This window comes from Colobus angolensis, unplaced genomic scaffold (genome assembly GCF_000951035.1).
Source record: "Colobus angolensis palliatus isolate OR3802 unplaced genomic scaffold, Cang.pa_1.0 Scaffold194, whole genome shotgun sequence".
NCBI classification, from domain to species: domain Eukaryota; kingdom Metazoa; phylum Chordata; class Mammalia; order Primates; family Cercopithecidae; genus Colobus; species Colobus angolensis.
In genome coordinates, this window is record NW_012115088.1 from 5,313,767 (window position 1) to 5,329,226 (window position 15,460).

The window sequence follows — 15,460 nt, forward strand, 5'->3', positions numbered from 1 at the left end:
GTGGCCTTTATGAAGTTTTGCTGAACTAAAGATATCGGGGTGACATGTGCCTCAAGATCCATTTTTTTTTTTTTTTGGAGTCAGTGTCTTGCTCTGTCACCCAGGCTGGAGTGCAGTGATGTGATCTCAGCTCATTGCAGCCTTGACCTCCTGGGTGCAAGCGATTCTCCCACATCCACCTCCTGAGTAGCTGGGACTCAGGTATGCGCCATCAAGCCCGGCTCATTTTTGTAGAGATGGTATTTTGTCATATTGCCCAGGCTGGTCTCTTAAGTCCTGGGGTCAAGCAATCCTCCCACCTTAGCCTCCCAAAGTGCTGGGATTGTAGGCATTGAACCACCATGCCCAGCTCAAGATCCAATTCACAAACTTCTTTACTTGTGGTGTTTCACAGTAACACCTTACTAATTCATGGTGGCTGACAGATTAGCCTCGATGAAAAGTCTGAGTTATTCATTCATTGATCAATAACTGTTTACGGATTACGTAATATGTGCTACAACTTTGTTCTTGCAGTAAGCAGGACAAAACAACCCTGCTTACATTCAACTGTTGGTGAGAAGGGGAACTGCATATGACTGGAAATAAACAATAAAAGTAACACACAATAGAAAGCATTTTGCAAGGCATTAAAATTAAACAGTGAGTAACTGGATGGCTATTTTTTATTGGTTGGTTTGTTTCCCTAACCCTACTCCCTGAGACCCAGAGCCAACAAAAACAAACTGGCCTAAGGGAGGAGGGCAATGGCCTCATAGCCCATTGGCTTCTATCTGCACCCTATGTTCTGTAGCACAGTAGATGTCCTTCAGAAACACAGTGTTGAACTGTCCTATCCGCAGACAGGAGCCCAGGTGGTTACATTGGACCAAGGGGGCATTTATTATAGGGTTCTGTTGGTAGTTGAAATATAAGGAAGAGATGGCTTAAAGAACATTTAGAAGGTACAATCAACCAACCAACAGGATATTTGTTAAACAACTAGATGTGGAAGGAGGGAAACAGTTGGCGATTCAGAGGTTTCTAGGTGGGAGGATTGGTGTGCCATTAATCAAGAAGGTAAACCCTGGAGGGAGCAAATTTGAGATGAGTTTGACTTGGGTCAGAGAGAATTCTGATGCTATTCCTAGCCATCTTACCTTGCTTTTTTTCCATAGCAAAAAAATGTTATTACATGCTATTATCATGTAACATATTATGTATTTACATATTTACTTGTTTATTGTCTATTTCCACACCCAATACCACCCTACAAATTTGAGTCCCTTCAGGGCAGAAAGCTTGTCTGTTTGGTTCAAGGAATTTATGGATGTATTTGTGTATCTATAATACATTGTACTGCACTTAGCACTGTGCATATTTAGTCATGCTAAATTAAAAATACACAAGACTATAATACTATGATACCTCCAATAATACTCTCTAGCCCACCCATCCTAGATTTTGGCTGCCTCCATGCATTTGGGGTTATTTACCAGAAATTCTTACTGCCCCTAGAGTCACTGGGACTATTTTTGTGGGTCTTCTGGTCCTCAAAAAGAATCCTTCCACGCTTCAGGTAAGACTCAAATTTTTTCAATCCATCAAGGCCCCACCACTTTTAAAATTATTTCTTAATCCTTGCCTTCCCGTCCTTCCAAGAAACTCTGTTTTGAAATATCTCATAATCTAAATATGAATATAAATCTCTGTAATTTAAAGACCAGATCACATCACACTGACCAAAAGTCATGACAAAATTAACAGGGTTGATACACAAATTTGATAAAATCTAGTAGCAAAGAAAACAGATCTTTTAGAATGCCTGTGCTGGTTGTTTGCAGGTGAAAGTTTGAGTGACCATATGACTGTGGTACTGAAGAACATGTTTCTGGGCCTCCAGTTTTAGATCTCTTAATGGCCCTGTCTTGTCTAACAAAATTGGAATTGACAAAAGAAGGGCTCTCAAAAGAAAGAAAACAGAAAAAAGTTCTGGAATTAATATGATCTATTCAGAACAAAGGAGGGGTGTCTAGATGCTATCAAACCTAAAACATGAGTTTGCACCAAGCTTTGACAGGAAAAAAAAAAAGTCACACTGATAACATATTACATTGACACAGCAATTTAAACCATTTGGAGCTTTCATATTTACTATTTCTTTTGATCCTCATATCAACTCTAGGGAGGAATTATTACTTTATTAATTATTTATTTTAAGAAAACTAGTCTTCAGAAAGGCTAAGTGATTTGCTCCAGGTCATATAACCAGCAAGAGGCAGTGCCGGGAAGCACTAGATGTTCAGATATAAGGTCTCCATTGAAAACACTGCCTCTCTAGCAGAAGGGGATTGCTTAGGTTAAGTGCTTAGAATCATTCTTTATGTGGCAAAAATAAAACTTCAGCTATACATTTGAAAAAACTGTTAACAGTTTTGACATTGAAAAAAATGTTATTAGTTTCTCCCTTAGCAAACAGTTACTCTAACCATGATGTCTGTGAATAGTTATAATAGATGATTGGATAGTATCATCTCTACATGGGCTAGCTGACTTTGTTCTTTTTGGTCAAGACAATAATATCCTGTATCTTAGGAGGTCATTTTGCAAATGCAAATTATGCTAATCAAGGGCTCAAGAGAAGAGTATAGATGAATCTGTATAGGTCTATGAACGATTTATTCACTAGAGCAAAGTGTCTGGCACACAGTAGGCACACAATAACTATTCGCTACACGAATGGAGAAAAAAATTTTCAATTGATGGAAAATTAGTAGAATCAAATTCCTTGTTATAGGTATTTTATATCAATATTAAGATAGGTATTAACTGGTCTCTATTTGCTGTCATTCTTACAAAATCATTAGATATTTTCTGAACACTTACTATGAGCCCAGTGTTGTCTAGATGTTATGAGGAAAGCAGAAGTGATAAAAATAATAGCTAACACGGTATGTTTTCCATGTGCTAGAACTTAAGTACTTTTCATATATGTTTTTTCACTTAAATTTCACTGAATCCTTATAACATCTAATGAGGTAGGTACTATACAACCTTCACTGGGTTGTATCATGCATCTGAAGCTTAGAACTGTCTTGTTCAAAGTCATATGGCTAGTAAATGGCACCAGGATTCTAATCTAGGTAACCAGAGTCCAGAGTTTTAATTCTATTCCACTTGACTGCCTTTTTCTATTATCAGCCACACTATCTGCCCACAAAGTATGTACAATTTTGATAGGAAAGGTTAAAATTGCAGCTTTTAGAGGTTCTTGAGCAGAGGAGGAAAGTGAAAATACTGGACAATTTGGCTGTCATTTGTTGATTCAAATGCTTATGGAGTGCTTATGTACTAAGCATCACAGTTAGGTCTAGCAGTGTTTTAGTGAAATTCATTTGGCATTCATGGGCTGATCAGATGAGAAAGGAAGACCAGCTAAAACTATAGTTATCCAGCAGTCTTGGGAGTCATTATAGTGAAAATTAAGAGAAAATGTACAGAATGCTCATTCATTCAGCAACTATTTAGTGTTCTTCCTGTACCATGTATAAGGCTCTGTGCTAGGTGCTGGGGATATAGCCATGAATACGCTTTCACTGAACTGATGTTATAGTGGGGTATGAAGGTGTGGAAAGACACTAAGCTTCTTGCACAAAAAAATCATTTCATTATCATTGAGATAAGGACTATGAAAAGTATGGAGTGCTTCTAATACAGTCTGATGCGTCAGGGAAGACTTCCATGAGGGAATGGTATTTCAGCTGTGCTCTAAAGGATGAATGAGATTAGCTGGATAAAGAAGGGAGGGAAGAGTGGAAGAAAGAGGAAAGCATGCATGAAGGCCCTGAGACAGGGTACCATAAACCTCATCTGAAACACTGTAAGGCCAGCATGGCTGGAGTGGGAAAGGTTTGACAGGAGCCTGATAAGACTGATGGAGGTCAGAATACATAAGGCCTTCCAATTTTCATTCCTAACATACCACTCAGGCTACATAGGGAAGATTGGATTGGAGAGAGACAGAAGTAGTCGTACAGAAGCCAGTTAGGAGGCTATTACAGTAGCCTAAGCAAGAGTTGTGCTGGCTTGGACTGAGTGGTAGCAGGGGACATGAACAGATCTTCATAATGGCTTGGATATGCAGTAGGAAGCAAATAAATGTCTGGGAGGGTATTTAGGCATTTCCTTTGATGGTTTTGTTTACCAAGATATGAACAACTGGAGGAGGACCTGGCAGTTTTCTGGGAAAAGTTATGAGTTCAGTATGGAAAACAGTGAGTTCCAGACAGCAGTGAGTTATGCAAATAGATTTAAAAGTTGCCTACTTAGTCTGAAGATCAAGTTTGGAATTTGAACTGGAGCTATATATTTGGTAGTTAATAATAAACAGATAATAAAGGTAAAGCCAAAGAAGTAGATGAGATCACCTAGAGCAAACAGAAGGACATGAGAGATGAGGATTACATCTTGAATAACTAAAATCATTAAAGATTTGGTAAAGAAGGTGACTCTATCAAGGTGAAAGAGAAAGAGCAGCTCGAGAGGTAAGAGGAAACCTGAAGAGTGTGGTGTTGGCAAATTAACGAGGGAGTGGTCAATGGCGTCAGAGCACTGAAGTTCAAGGAAGATGAGAACAGAAAAAATACCATTGAGGTTAGTGATACAAAAGCCGCTTGTGATCTTAGAACTGTTTTGTGAAGCGGAATGGGTGGATACCAATCTCAGAACATCTGACAAGAGGTCAATTAATATTAATTTCTAGCCACCTTTTACGGTACACGTTTTACTTTATACAGTAGCATCATCTACACTTATTTCTAGCTCAACTATACAGACTCTCTAGTTCAACTGTATGGAGAAATAATTTACATAGTGCAAGTAATTCCACTGGCCATTCCACTCCATTAATTTATGTGAGCAACAGTGTTAAGTAATTTAAGACGGGCGACTATAAATCTGCTTTTCCCTCAGTTAGTCTTTAAGTCTCTTTCAGCACTAGCACTTTGCTATGTCGAGTGTGATTCTAGTGTTTAAAGATACAGTGTGTATTTTTTGTACAATATAGCCCCTAAACACAAGCCAATTTCTTCATCTGGTTGTCAAACAGAATCAGCCATCTGTTTCAACGCTGGGAAAAAGGCAGGTTGTGCTGAACTTACTGAGACAATACACTGATCTCCAACATGGTGTTCTTGTAAGATACTTTCCAGGGTAATTCTGATAATACGCATCTTTTGTCTGAGGTATTGACTAGTTTAAGATGACCCACCGAAGAGAGACCGCCTATGAATTTACTTGGTCGAGGGACTTCCAGCCAAGACAGATTGTAACCTAGAGATCTGGCATTTTTCCTGCTTAATTCTCTATCCTCCTAGATTCTGGTGGTAGCCTAAACCTTTGGTAACTACCTGACCCTGCCTTGTTTACTCTGAGCTTAATCTTTTACCTGCCCACCTTGCAGGTCTGCTGCTTCTAAAATTCTTATTTACTGGAAAAACGCCAAACAGTAGACACTTCCAAGGAAAACTCAATTAACTGTACTTACTAAATCGTTTTTAGTAATCAATTATATTTTAAAAATTATTTATGTCTTGCCTGCACAATTAAATTCTATGCTCAAGAGACTACATTTTCTTGGTTCATCCAGTAAAGACTACAAAAGTTGCTAAATGCCTAAGACTTACTATGCAGTAAACCAAATCTCCCATTCCTGCATAATTTCACTAAAACAGAATGCAGTTAAACAAGAGCAAAAGTATACTCTTAGAAATACAGGTGTGTTACTGTGTCTGCAAATTAAACTCAAACAAGGTCATACACAATTGAAACAAAAAACTTCTCCAAATTAGTTACGTCAGCTCCTCTTAGGATCCCACAGGCTACAGACAACCAATTTGGAAGCCAAGAGAATCCTGCCCTCTGCTGCTGAGTTGAGGAAATCGCCTCAACATAATTAATCGCTTTTGAGAAGGGAAGTTACACTCTGGGCAAAACACCAGTTAAAGTCAAGTGAGCAGAGTAAACGCTTTCTTGGACTCTTGACATCCGAATTTTCTCAAGTTTAAACACGCACACTCTGGCATTCAAACATCAAGCAGAGTAAATCGGGTTTCAAAACAGGAAGTTTCTTTCTTTCTTTTTTTTTTTTTTCCATTTCTCGCTAAATTAGAGAGCTATCACTCGGGGTGGTCGTATTTTAGCTAGCTTCGAGATCCGAGTGTCTTGCGTGCAGTCCCGGCGGGCCGCTAGGCGCGGGGCTGCCCTGCTAGGGACAGGACGCGGCGCTCTCCACTGCCCGCACACCCGCGATCAGTCACAGCCCGGGCTCCGCGGCCTGCCGCGTACGTTGGGGAGGTTGGAGAAGAACGTTTACCTGGGGCCGGTCCCCACTAGGTAGGTGTTAGTGCCCTGGAGGGTCATGGGACCCGGGTTACAGCCCAACACACGCACGACTCGATTGGACAGCCGCTCCACGCGCTGCAGTATAGCAGCCATTCCCGCCTCAGCCGGCGCCGCAGTGTTGCCTATCTGGATACTCCACTGCGGAACAACCCAACAGGCCGCGGACAGCGAGTAGCGTCCATGTGACGCCGCGCAAGCCGGGAGGGAGGGGATTGGCTAGCGGGGACGGGGGCGGGGGGGGGCAGGTATCATGTGACACCGCGGGCGAGGTGGGGCGGGGATCCCGGAGCACGGCCGGGGGCGGAACCAGAGGTCACGTGACGCCGCGCGGGCTGCGCCGGCAGTGGTGGGAAGGCTGGCTCGAGGGCGTGAGGTGGTGTGAGGCGAAGCGGGAATCTGGCTCTGTCACGGGGGCTGGTGCTTCACGGGTTTATGTCCTAGACAGGCGAGTGGATCCAAGTGGGCGAGAGACATTTTAATCGGGAAGAGTCTTGTGATGGGGCAGACAGGTTTGGTAACTGTTCGTTATTCAGTAATAAATCCCAGGAAGGGTTGCCAGTCAGACTTTTAGGCAGTGGCTGTGTGTGTGTATGTGTGTAGTAGTGGTAGCCTGTTCATCTTTTTCTTTTTTTTTTTGAGACGGAGTCTCGCTCTGCCGCCCAGGCTGGAGTGCGGTGGCGCTGTTTCGGCCCACTGCAAGCTCCGTCTCCCGGGTTCACGCCATTCTCCTGCCTCAGCCTTCTGAGTAGCTGGGACTACAGGCACCTGCCACCTCACCCGGCTAGTTTTTTGTATTTTTAGTAGAGATGAGGTTTCAGTGTGTTAGCCAGGATGGTCTCGATCTCCTGACCTCAGGTGATCCACCCGCCTCGGCCTCCCAAAGTGCTGGGATTAGAGGTGTGAGCCACCATGCCTGGCCATCCTGTTCATCTTTTATAATAAATACTGGTAAGACATAATTACTTAGTACTTCCTACTGTGCCTGGGTGCTTTCTACAAACATCCCACTTAACTCCTTTAATCCTCAAAACATTATTAAGAGGTGGACACTATTTTTCTTACAAATGATAAACGGGAATTGGGCGGCTGCCCAGGTGACAGAGTCTGCGTGTGCAGCCTTGCTCCTACCTGCCTCACACTAACACTTGACCCCCTCTGTGAGATTCAAGGAGCATGCCTCTGCCTCCCAGTGTTACCCGCCTGCCCAGAGAGCTAGGCTGGTCTTGTGGAGCTGTTTTATGTCCAAGATGGCAGGGACTCATTTTCTCTGTAACAAGTTGGTTTCTAATCAGCCAAGTATTAACTATCCAGTGTTAACTACCGCTTCCCATTAAAAAAGTTGAGTTATAAATTACCTAAAAGAAAATACACAGATCCTGTAGTCAGTTCATCGAGTTCATTCTCCTACATGAGGCATTTCAATCTGTCAATATGTATTTACTATAGCCATCAATTAATGGCTATTCAGGCAGGAAGCTATGCACATCTTCCCTTTTTAAGAACTCTGCTGAAAAGTCCTCCTGAGAATCAGGGCATACCCATTCTTTTATTCTTTAGCTTAATTAATTTCCTTAACTTACTTATTTACTTACAGGGTCTGGCTTTCACCCAGGCTGTAGTGCAGTGGCATTATCATAGCTCACTGTAACCTTGAACTCTTGAACTCAAGCGATTCAGGTGATCCTCCTGCTTTGGTCTCCCAAAGCACTAGGATTACAGGCTTGAGCCACCATGCCTGGCTGAAATAAAGTTTTTAGCTCCCACATATGAATGAGAATATGTGATATTTGTCTTTCTATGCTTGGATTATTTCACTTAGCATAGTAACCTCTAGTTCCATCCATGTTGCTGCAAATGACATGATTTCATTATTTTTTATGGCTAAATAGTATTTTATTATGTGTATATATCACATTTTCTTTATCCATTTGTTTGTTGATGGACTTTTAGGTTGATTTCATATCTTTCCTATTGTGAATAATGCTGCGATAAACATGCAGGTGCAGTTCTCCCTTTGATATACAAATAGTAGTGGGATTGCTAGATCATATGATAGTTCTATTTGTGTGTATGTGTGTGTGTGTGTATGTGTGTATTTTATAAATCTCTGTACTGTTTTCCATAGCGGTTGTACTAATTTACATTTCCACGAACTGTGTATGAGAGTTCCTTTTTCTCTACATCCTCTCCAGCATTTGTTATTGTCTTTTTAATAACAGCGATTCTAACTGGTGTAAGATGATATCTCATTATGGTTTTGATTTGCATTTCCCTGATGATTAGAGATGTTGAGCATTTTTTTCATATATTTGTTGGCCATTTGTATGTCTTCTTTTGAGAATTGTCTATTCATGTTCTTTACCCTCTTTTTGATGGGATTATTTGTGTTTTCTCTTGTTGAGTTGTTTGAGTTTCTTGTATGTTCTGGATATTAGTCCCTTGTCAGATGAATAGTTTGCAGATACTTTCTTCTGTTCAGCAGATGTCTCTGCACCCTGTTCATTGTTTCCTTTGCTGTGCAGAAGTTTTTCATTTAATAGAGTCAAATTTGTCTGTTTTTATTTTAGTTGTATGTACTTTCGAGGTCTTAGCCACAAAATCTTTGCCTGAACCAATGTCCTTATGTATTTTACCTGTATTTTCTTCTAGTAGTTTTATAGTTTAAGGTCTTACGTTTAATCCTTCTTGAGTTGGCTTTTGCATATGTTGAGAGATAGGGTCCAGTTTCTTTAGCTTTTTTTAAAAATTAAACTTTCACCTGCACTTTCCTTTTGGATTCCATTTAATCAATTGCCAAGCTCCTCATTTGGCAGATGAAGAAATAGGCCAAATGATTTAAAAGTAAGGCAACTTGCATAGGGTCATACCAGGAGATACTAGAAGAAGAGTACAAATAGAGGGTAGATAGTAGCTATGTTTTAGATGAGATAAAATTGAGGTAATTGTGGTATATCCAGATGAAGAAACCTATAGACAGGTAGATACATTTTTTGGTTGGGTACAGTGGCTCACGCCTGTAATCCCAGCACTTTCAGAGGCTGAGGCAGGAGGATCACTTGAGGTCAGGAGTTCGAGACCAGCCTGACCAACATGGCAAAACCCTGTCTCTGCTAAAAATACAAAAATTAGCTGGGCATGGTGGCAGGTACCTGCAATCCCAGCTGCTTGGGAGACTGAGGCAGGAGAATCACATGAACCCAGGAGGCGGAGGTTGCAGTGAGCTGAGATCGCGGCACTGCATTCCAGCCTGGGCGACAGAGACTTTGTCTCAAAAAAAAAAAAAAAAAAGATACAAAGTTAAGTCTTTGTGAATATGTTTAGAAATGTGACTTGAAGTTTAAATTCCTCTCCAAGAAATCAGATCAAAGATTTTTTACGTTCTGTTCAGTCACATTTACAATAGTTTATTATCTACTTACAACATGCAAAGTAATGTAGACGTATTGAGGGCACGTTAAAAATGAATTAGATAGTCTTTGCTTTCTAGAGGGTCATAACCATGAAGGAGATACTTTTAAAGTATATGTGGGTTCAGGTATGGTGGCTCATGCCTGTAATTCTAGCACTGTTGGGAGGCTGAGTCTGGAGGAGTACTTGGGCCCAGGAGTTCAAGGTTATAGTGAGCTATGACTGTGCCACTGTACTCCAGCCTGGGTGATGGAACAAGACCTTGTCTCTTAAAAAAAAGCATATATGGGTAAATACTAGAAGAGATGTACAGCTGAAGTAATGAGATTGCAAGGAGAAAGGCGAGAAACATATTTATTGGGATGATCTGGGAAAGCATAAAGATGGTGGATTTTGAGCTGATTCTTAAAGGATTGACAGAATTTCGTCAGATAGATGGCAGTTATTCTAGACAGCAGAAAATAACCTTGAGCAAAGGCTTGGAAATAGAAGGAAAGCAGCGCTTATTTGAGAATGCAGACCAACAATCATATGCTCTTGGGGGCATATGATTTGAGAATGTATAAGGTTGAAAACTAGATAGGGCTAAGTTAATGATACTTTGTTAGAGTACTTCAAATTTAAGAACCTCCTTTTCAAACATGACATGTTATCCATTTGGATATGTTATGAGGCAAATTGTATTTTCTAGATTTATTTGATAAATACAGTGAAAGCTTGGAACCTAGTCAGCCCATGAAAGGACCTATGCTATTTCTTCCCCTCAATGAGATAGTTATAAAAGGGTGTACTGAATTCATAATGACACAGACTCTTATCACTAGATTAGAAAATGCCACATGTGACTAACAGGTGATTTCAGTTTCATTTTAGTATTCGATCTTAAAGGTTTACACATCCTTTAATTATACTTGTTTTTAGTGAAGAAGAAGTAAAACATTCACAAGATGAAGATTTTTCCAGAAGGGACTTTGAATCAAAGATGGCTTTTTATATTTGACACGTAAGTCTGTATTTTATATGTGTTAAATTTGGTTGACAAGGGAAAGTTTCCTAGTTTTAATTTCTTTAAATAGCTGCCTTATCTCAGATAGTTGTACAGTGGGCAAAAGTTGTGTATTTTGACTGGCAACCAGGTAGCCACATAGCTAGGTTGATATTTGGAATTGGATTGAAACTGTCTGTGTTAAACCATTCTTGCATTGCTGTAAAGAAATGCTTGAGACTAGGTAATTTATAAGAAAAGAGGGCCAGGTGCAGTGGCCCATGGCTGTAATCACAGCACTTTGGGAGGCCAGCGTGGGTGGGTCACTTGAGGTCAGGAGTTCGAAATCAGCCTGCCCAATATGGCGAAACCCTATCTCTAATAAAAATACAAAAATTAGCCAGGTGTGGTAGCGTGCGCCTATAGTCCCAGCTAGTTGGGGCGGCTGAAGCAGGAGAATCACTTGAACCCATTGTCTTTGATATTAGCACTTGACTCCTTTTTAGTTATGCAAGTATCTTAAGCAAGTGGTTGCTCTACAGCCTGCTTGGAGTCCTCTTCTGAAGAAGCTTTTTCTTTCTTTTTTTACCTAACCAGGCTGCACATTTTTCAAACTTTTATGCTCTGCTTCCTGTTTAAATATAAATTCGAATTTTAAGTTATTTCCTTGCTCCCACATCTGGGCATAGGTTGTTGGAAGCAGCCAGTCCACATCATGAATGCTTTGCTACTTAGAAATTTCTTCTGCCAGATACCCTAAATCATCACTCTGAAGTTCAAACTTCCATAGATCTCTAGGGCACAAATACATTCCAACCAAACTTTTTGCTGAGGCATAACGTGGGTGATCTTTGCTTCACTTCTGAATAAGTTCTTCATTTCCATCCGAGACATCAGCAGCCTGGACTTGACTGTCCATATCATTATCGACATTTGGCTCACAACTTTTAACCAGTCTCTAAGAAGGTCCAAACTTTCCCTCATCTTCCCACCTTCCTCTGAGTCTTACGAACTCTTTCAGTCTCTGCCTATTACTCTGTTCCAACACTGTTTCCATGTTTTCAGGTATCTTTATACCAAAACTTTACTACTGGTGCCAATTTTCTGTGTTAGGCCATTCTTGCACTGCTGTAAAGAAATACCTGAGACTGGGTAATTTATAAGAAAAGAAATTTAATTGGCTCATGGTTCTTCAAGCTGTACAGGAAGCAAAATGCCAGAATCTGCTTTTGGGGAGGCCTCAGGAAGCTTACAATCATGGCAGAAGGTGAAGAGGGAGCAGGTGTCTCACATGGTGAGAGCAGGAGCAAGAAAGAGAGTAGTGGGGGAGATGCAACGCTTTACAACAACCAAATCTCACTCACTATCATGAGGACAGCACCAAACCATGAGGGATCCACCCCTATGACCCAAAACCTCCCACCAGGCCCCACCTCCAACATAGGGGATTACAATTCAACATGAGATTTGGTAGGGACATATATTCAGACTATATCATTGTCCTATTAAGTCAGTAAGTGTAAGAAGTCCCCTATGAAGCCAAACTTTGTAGGTGGCATTATTTTACCTAAAATGGTACCGGAATAGTGATCAACCATAGAGATAGAGATGAACTATTCTTAATACAAGTTATACAACTATGTGGTTATTGAAAGACCTGCAGGCTCTCTTTATCAGATCTGCTGCATGTATTAGCTTGCTGTGTAGATTTCCTTCTACTTGGTGTTATATTCTGCCTGACTAAATTAGGAATATTGATCTTACCATATTAGATTAATCTATTGCATCTAATGTTCTACCAGTAACAGTTTCTGTTTCTTGGAAATTATTCTTTCCATCTTGTAAAAGTTGACTCAAAACTGCTAGTGTTGGCCAGGTATGGTACCTGTGCTGATAGTCCCAGCTACTCAGGAGGCTAAGGTGGGTGTATCATTTGAGCACAGGAGTTCAAGACCAGCCTGGGTAATATAGAGAGACCCTGTCTCTTAAAACAAGCAAACAAACAAACCAACAAACAACCCAAACCTGCTACTACATTTTTGTTACTCATGCCAGGTAAAGGAAACTCTCTTTATGGGTTGAGAGATTAAGAAGTGCACATATGGAATACTGAAGTATTATAGTCTGTAATTTTAAGGAAATTATCTACATTTAAAATCACTTAAAGCAAAATTTTAGCTTAACTATTGTGTTTTAGTCAACTTTTATTCTTTTGAACATGTTCTCAGACTATAAAGTTTTGCTGAGAAGAGGCAGTGGAAAATAAGTTAAAGAAAAAGAAAATTAACAAAAAAATCTTTTTTTTGTTTTGTTTTGTGACAGGGTCTCACTTTGTTGCCAGACTAGAGTGCAGTGATGCCGTGTCAGTTCACTGCAACCCCCACTTCTTGGGCTAAAATGATCCTCTCACCTCAGCCTCCCAAGTAGCTGACACTACAGGAACATACTACCATGCCTGGCTAATTTTTGTATTTTTTTTTTTTGTAGAGGTGGGGTTTTACCATGTTGCCCAGCCTGGTCTTGAACTCCTGGACTCAAGTGATCCTCCTGGCTCAGCCTCCCAAAGTGCTGAGATTACAAGCATGAGCTACTGCACCTGGCCAAGATTTTTGTTTAGAAAGGCTTAGATCACATCATTTGCAATTCTAACTATATTCCCCTCTCCCTTTAATTTCACTACAGAAAAGAATAATATACGATAATAATAATAATAATAATAATAATAATAATAATAATAATGTGTAGTCTATCTCAAATCTATAGACTGCTATGCCTAAGTGTTATACTCACACAACTATAAATGTTTTCTGTTTTCTTTTCAGATACTGTGTAAGTATATTGTGGGTAGGACCTAAGCATTGGAGGCAAACAGATTTTACTCATTAGAGATAACTCACCTAAATACCGAACACCTCTATGCCTCAGTTTTCTGGTTTGCAAAATAGAGTCAATAATACTGTTTTCAAAGTGATTTGTGAGGATTAAATGAAATAATTTATGCCAAAAAACTTCACTTTTAGTAAACACCTAGCAGTAGTAGCTATTATTACTACCATCTGTTCTTTTATATATGCAATTTTTTTCTTAGTATAAAGCTTAAGAAATTATGTTTTGAGGAATGATATTAGAACAGGATTTGTATACACATTAAACATATCCAATAGAACCATGCTGAGGAATTTCTGACAATATTTTATGAAACTTATTTTTGGAGGATTCAAAATCTAGTGCATTAGACTTTTGAACTAGCTGTTCCTTCAAGCTGGAAAGCTTTTCTATCTCATATTCACATGGCCAATTTCACTACTCAGATGCCACCTTCTCAGTGAGTCCTGCCCTGACCAGTCTACTTAATGTCACAGCCCATGATATGCACATCTCTACTGTAATTGCTGATCTTCCTTACTATGCTTTTTTTTTTTCCATAGCACTTACCATCTTCTAATATAATATTTGGTTTATTTATTCATTATTTTTATTGTTAATTGACTATATTTCAAATTTTATGTTTAAAAATGATACATAATGTAAATATTTTTGAGGTGCCATGTGATAATTTAATACATTAATATAATTTATAAAGATCAAATCATTGTAATTGAGATACTCCTCAATTATCTTTCTGTGCTAGGATGTAAGTTCCAAAGGGGCAGGAATACTTGTGTCTCATCACTTGATATATCCAGAAGAGCCTGAAACAGCACATGGTAGGTTCTAAGTAAGTATTTAATTAGTTCAATTGAGCAGAACCTCCCAATTAACCTCATCTTCCTAAACCCCATGTATATGTTGGCTTGAGGTCTTTCATTTTAACATAAGAAACCTACTGCAGGGAAATTCATGGCCCACTAGATTTTAAAAACTCAGTTTTTAAACTGTTTTTTTTTTTCTGTCCTGTTGGTCACAATGTTCTTGACAGGAGAAGCAGTGATCATAACTGTTGCTTTATTCTGTGAGAAGAATGAAATACCTTTTAATATTATTCTGAAGACTTTTAAAGTAAATACTTGTAAGTGATAACATGATGAGAACACAGTAAGTATTAGTTTGTGTGTGTATTTTTTTAGTAAACATTCACCTTGGTGTGTTTAAAGTAATAAATATTTTTTATAGAAATATAGTGTGTTCATTGGTCTGGCTGCCATAGCAAAATACCACAGACTTGTTAGCTTAAACAATAGAAATTTATTTTTTGACAGTTCTGGACACTGGAAGTCCAAGATCAATGTGCCAGCAGGGTTGGTTTCTGGTGAGGTTCGCTCTCCTTAGGTTACATATGGCTGCCTACTTGTGTCCTCATGTGGCCTTTTCTCTGGTGTTGCTTCCTCTTCTTGTAAGAACACCAGTCCTGTTGCATCAGGGCCCCAGAGCTCATTTCTCCCTCCTTACCTTTGAGATCATACCATAGTACTTTTTCACAAAACATTATATGATGTAAAGTCAGAGATTGCAAACTCATGTGCTTACAGAGGCCAGGCAAGCGGTCAGCAAGGTCATAATGATAACTTAGCATTTATTGAGCCCTAACTGTGTGCCAAGTACTTTTCTAGGGGTTTGTTTATATGTATTATATGTATTATCTTTCTTGACCTTCACAACAATCCTATAAGGTATATACCATTATTCTCTCCATATTTTAGATGAAGAAAATAAGGTATAAGGCTGAAAAGAACACATTTAAGGACA

General features: G+C 39.6%; 2 protein-coding genes across 6 annotated transcripts in view; one reads left to right on the forward strand and one right to left on the reverse strand.

The window, feature by feature from the left end:
- Positions 1-6,724, reverse strand: part of LACTB2 (lactamase, beta 2) — a 32,929-nt gene extending 26,205 nt beyond the window's left edge. For both annotated transcript variants that reach the window (XM_011940937.1, XM_011940935.1), the window contains exon 1: positions 6,353-6,724. In XM_011940937.1, the coding sequence (XP_011796327.1) occupies positions 6,353-6,474 (122 nt within the window). In that variant the 5' untranslated portion in view covers positions 6,475-6,724. The remainder of the gene's footprint in view (positions 1-6,352) is intronic.
- Positions 6,716-15,460, forward strand: part of XKR9 (XK, Kell blood group complex subunit-related family, member 9) — a 69,041-nt gene continuing 60,296 nt past the window's right edge. Inside the window, exons 1-3 of one of the 4 annotated variants that reach the window (XM_011940933.1) lie at positions 6,750-6,890; positions 10,711-10,792; positions 13,989-14,099. The gene's annotated coding sequence lies outside the window, so the exon portion shown is untranslated. Of the gene's footprint in view, positions 6,891-10,710; positions 10,793-13,988; positions 14,100-15,460 lie in introns of all 4 variants that reach the window. The other 3 variants (XM_011940931.1, XM_011940932.1, XM_011940934.1) reach the window with 3 other exon arrangements.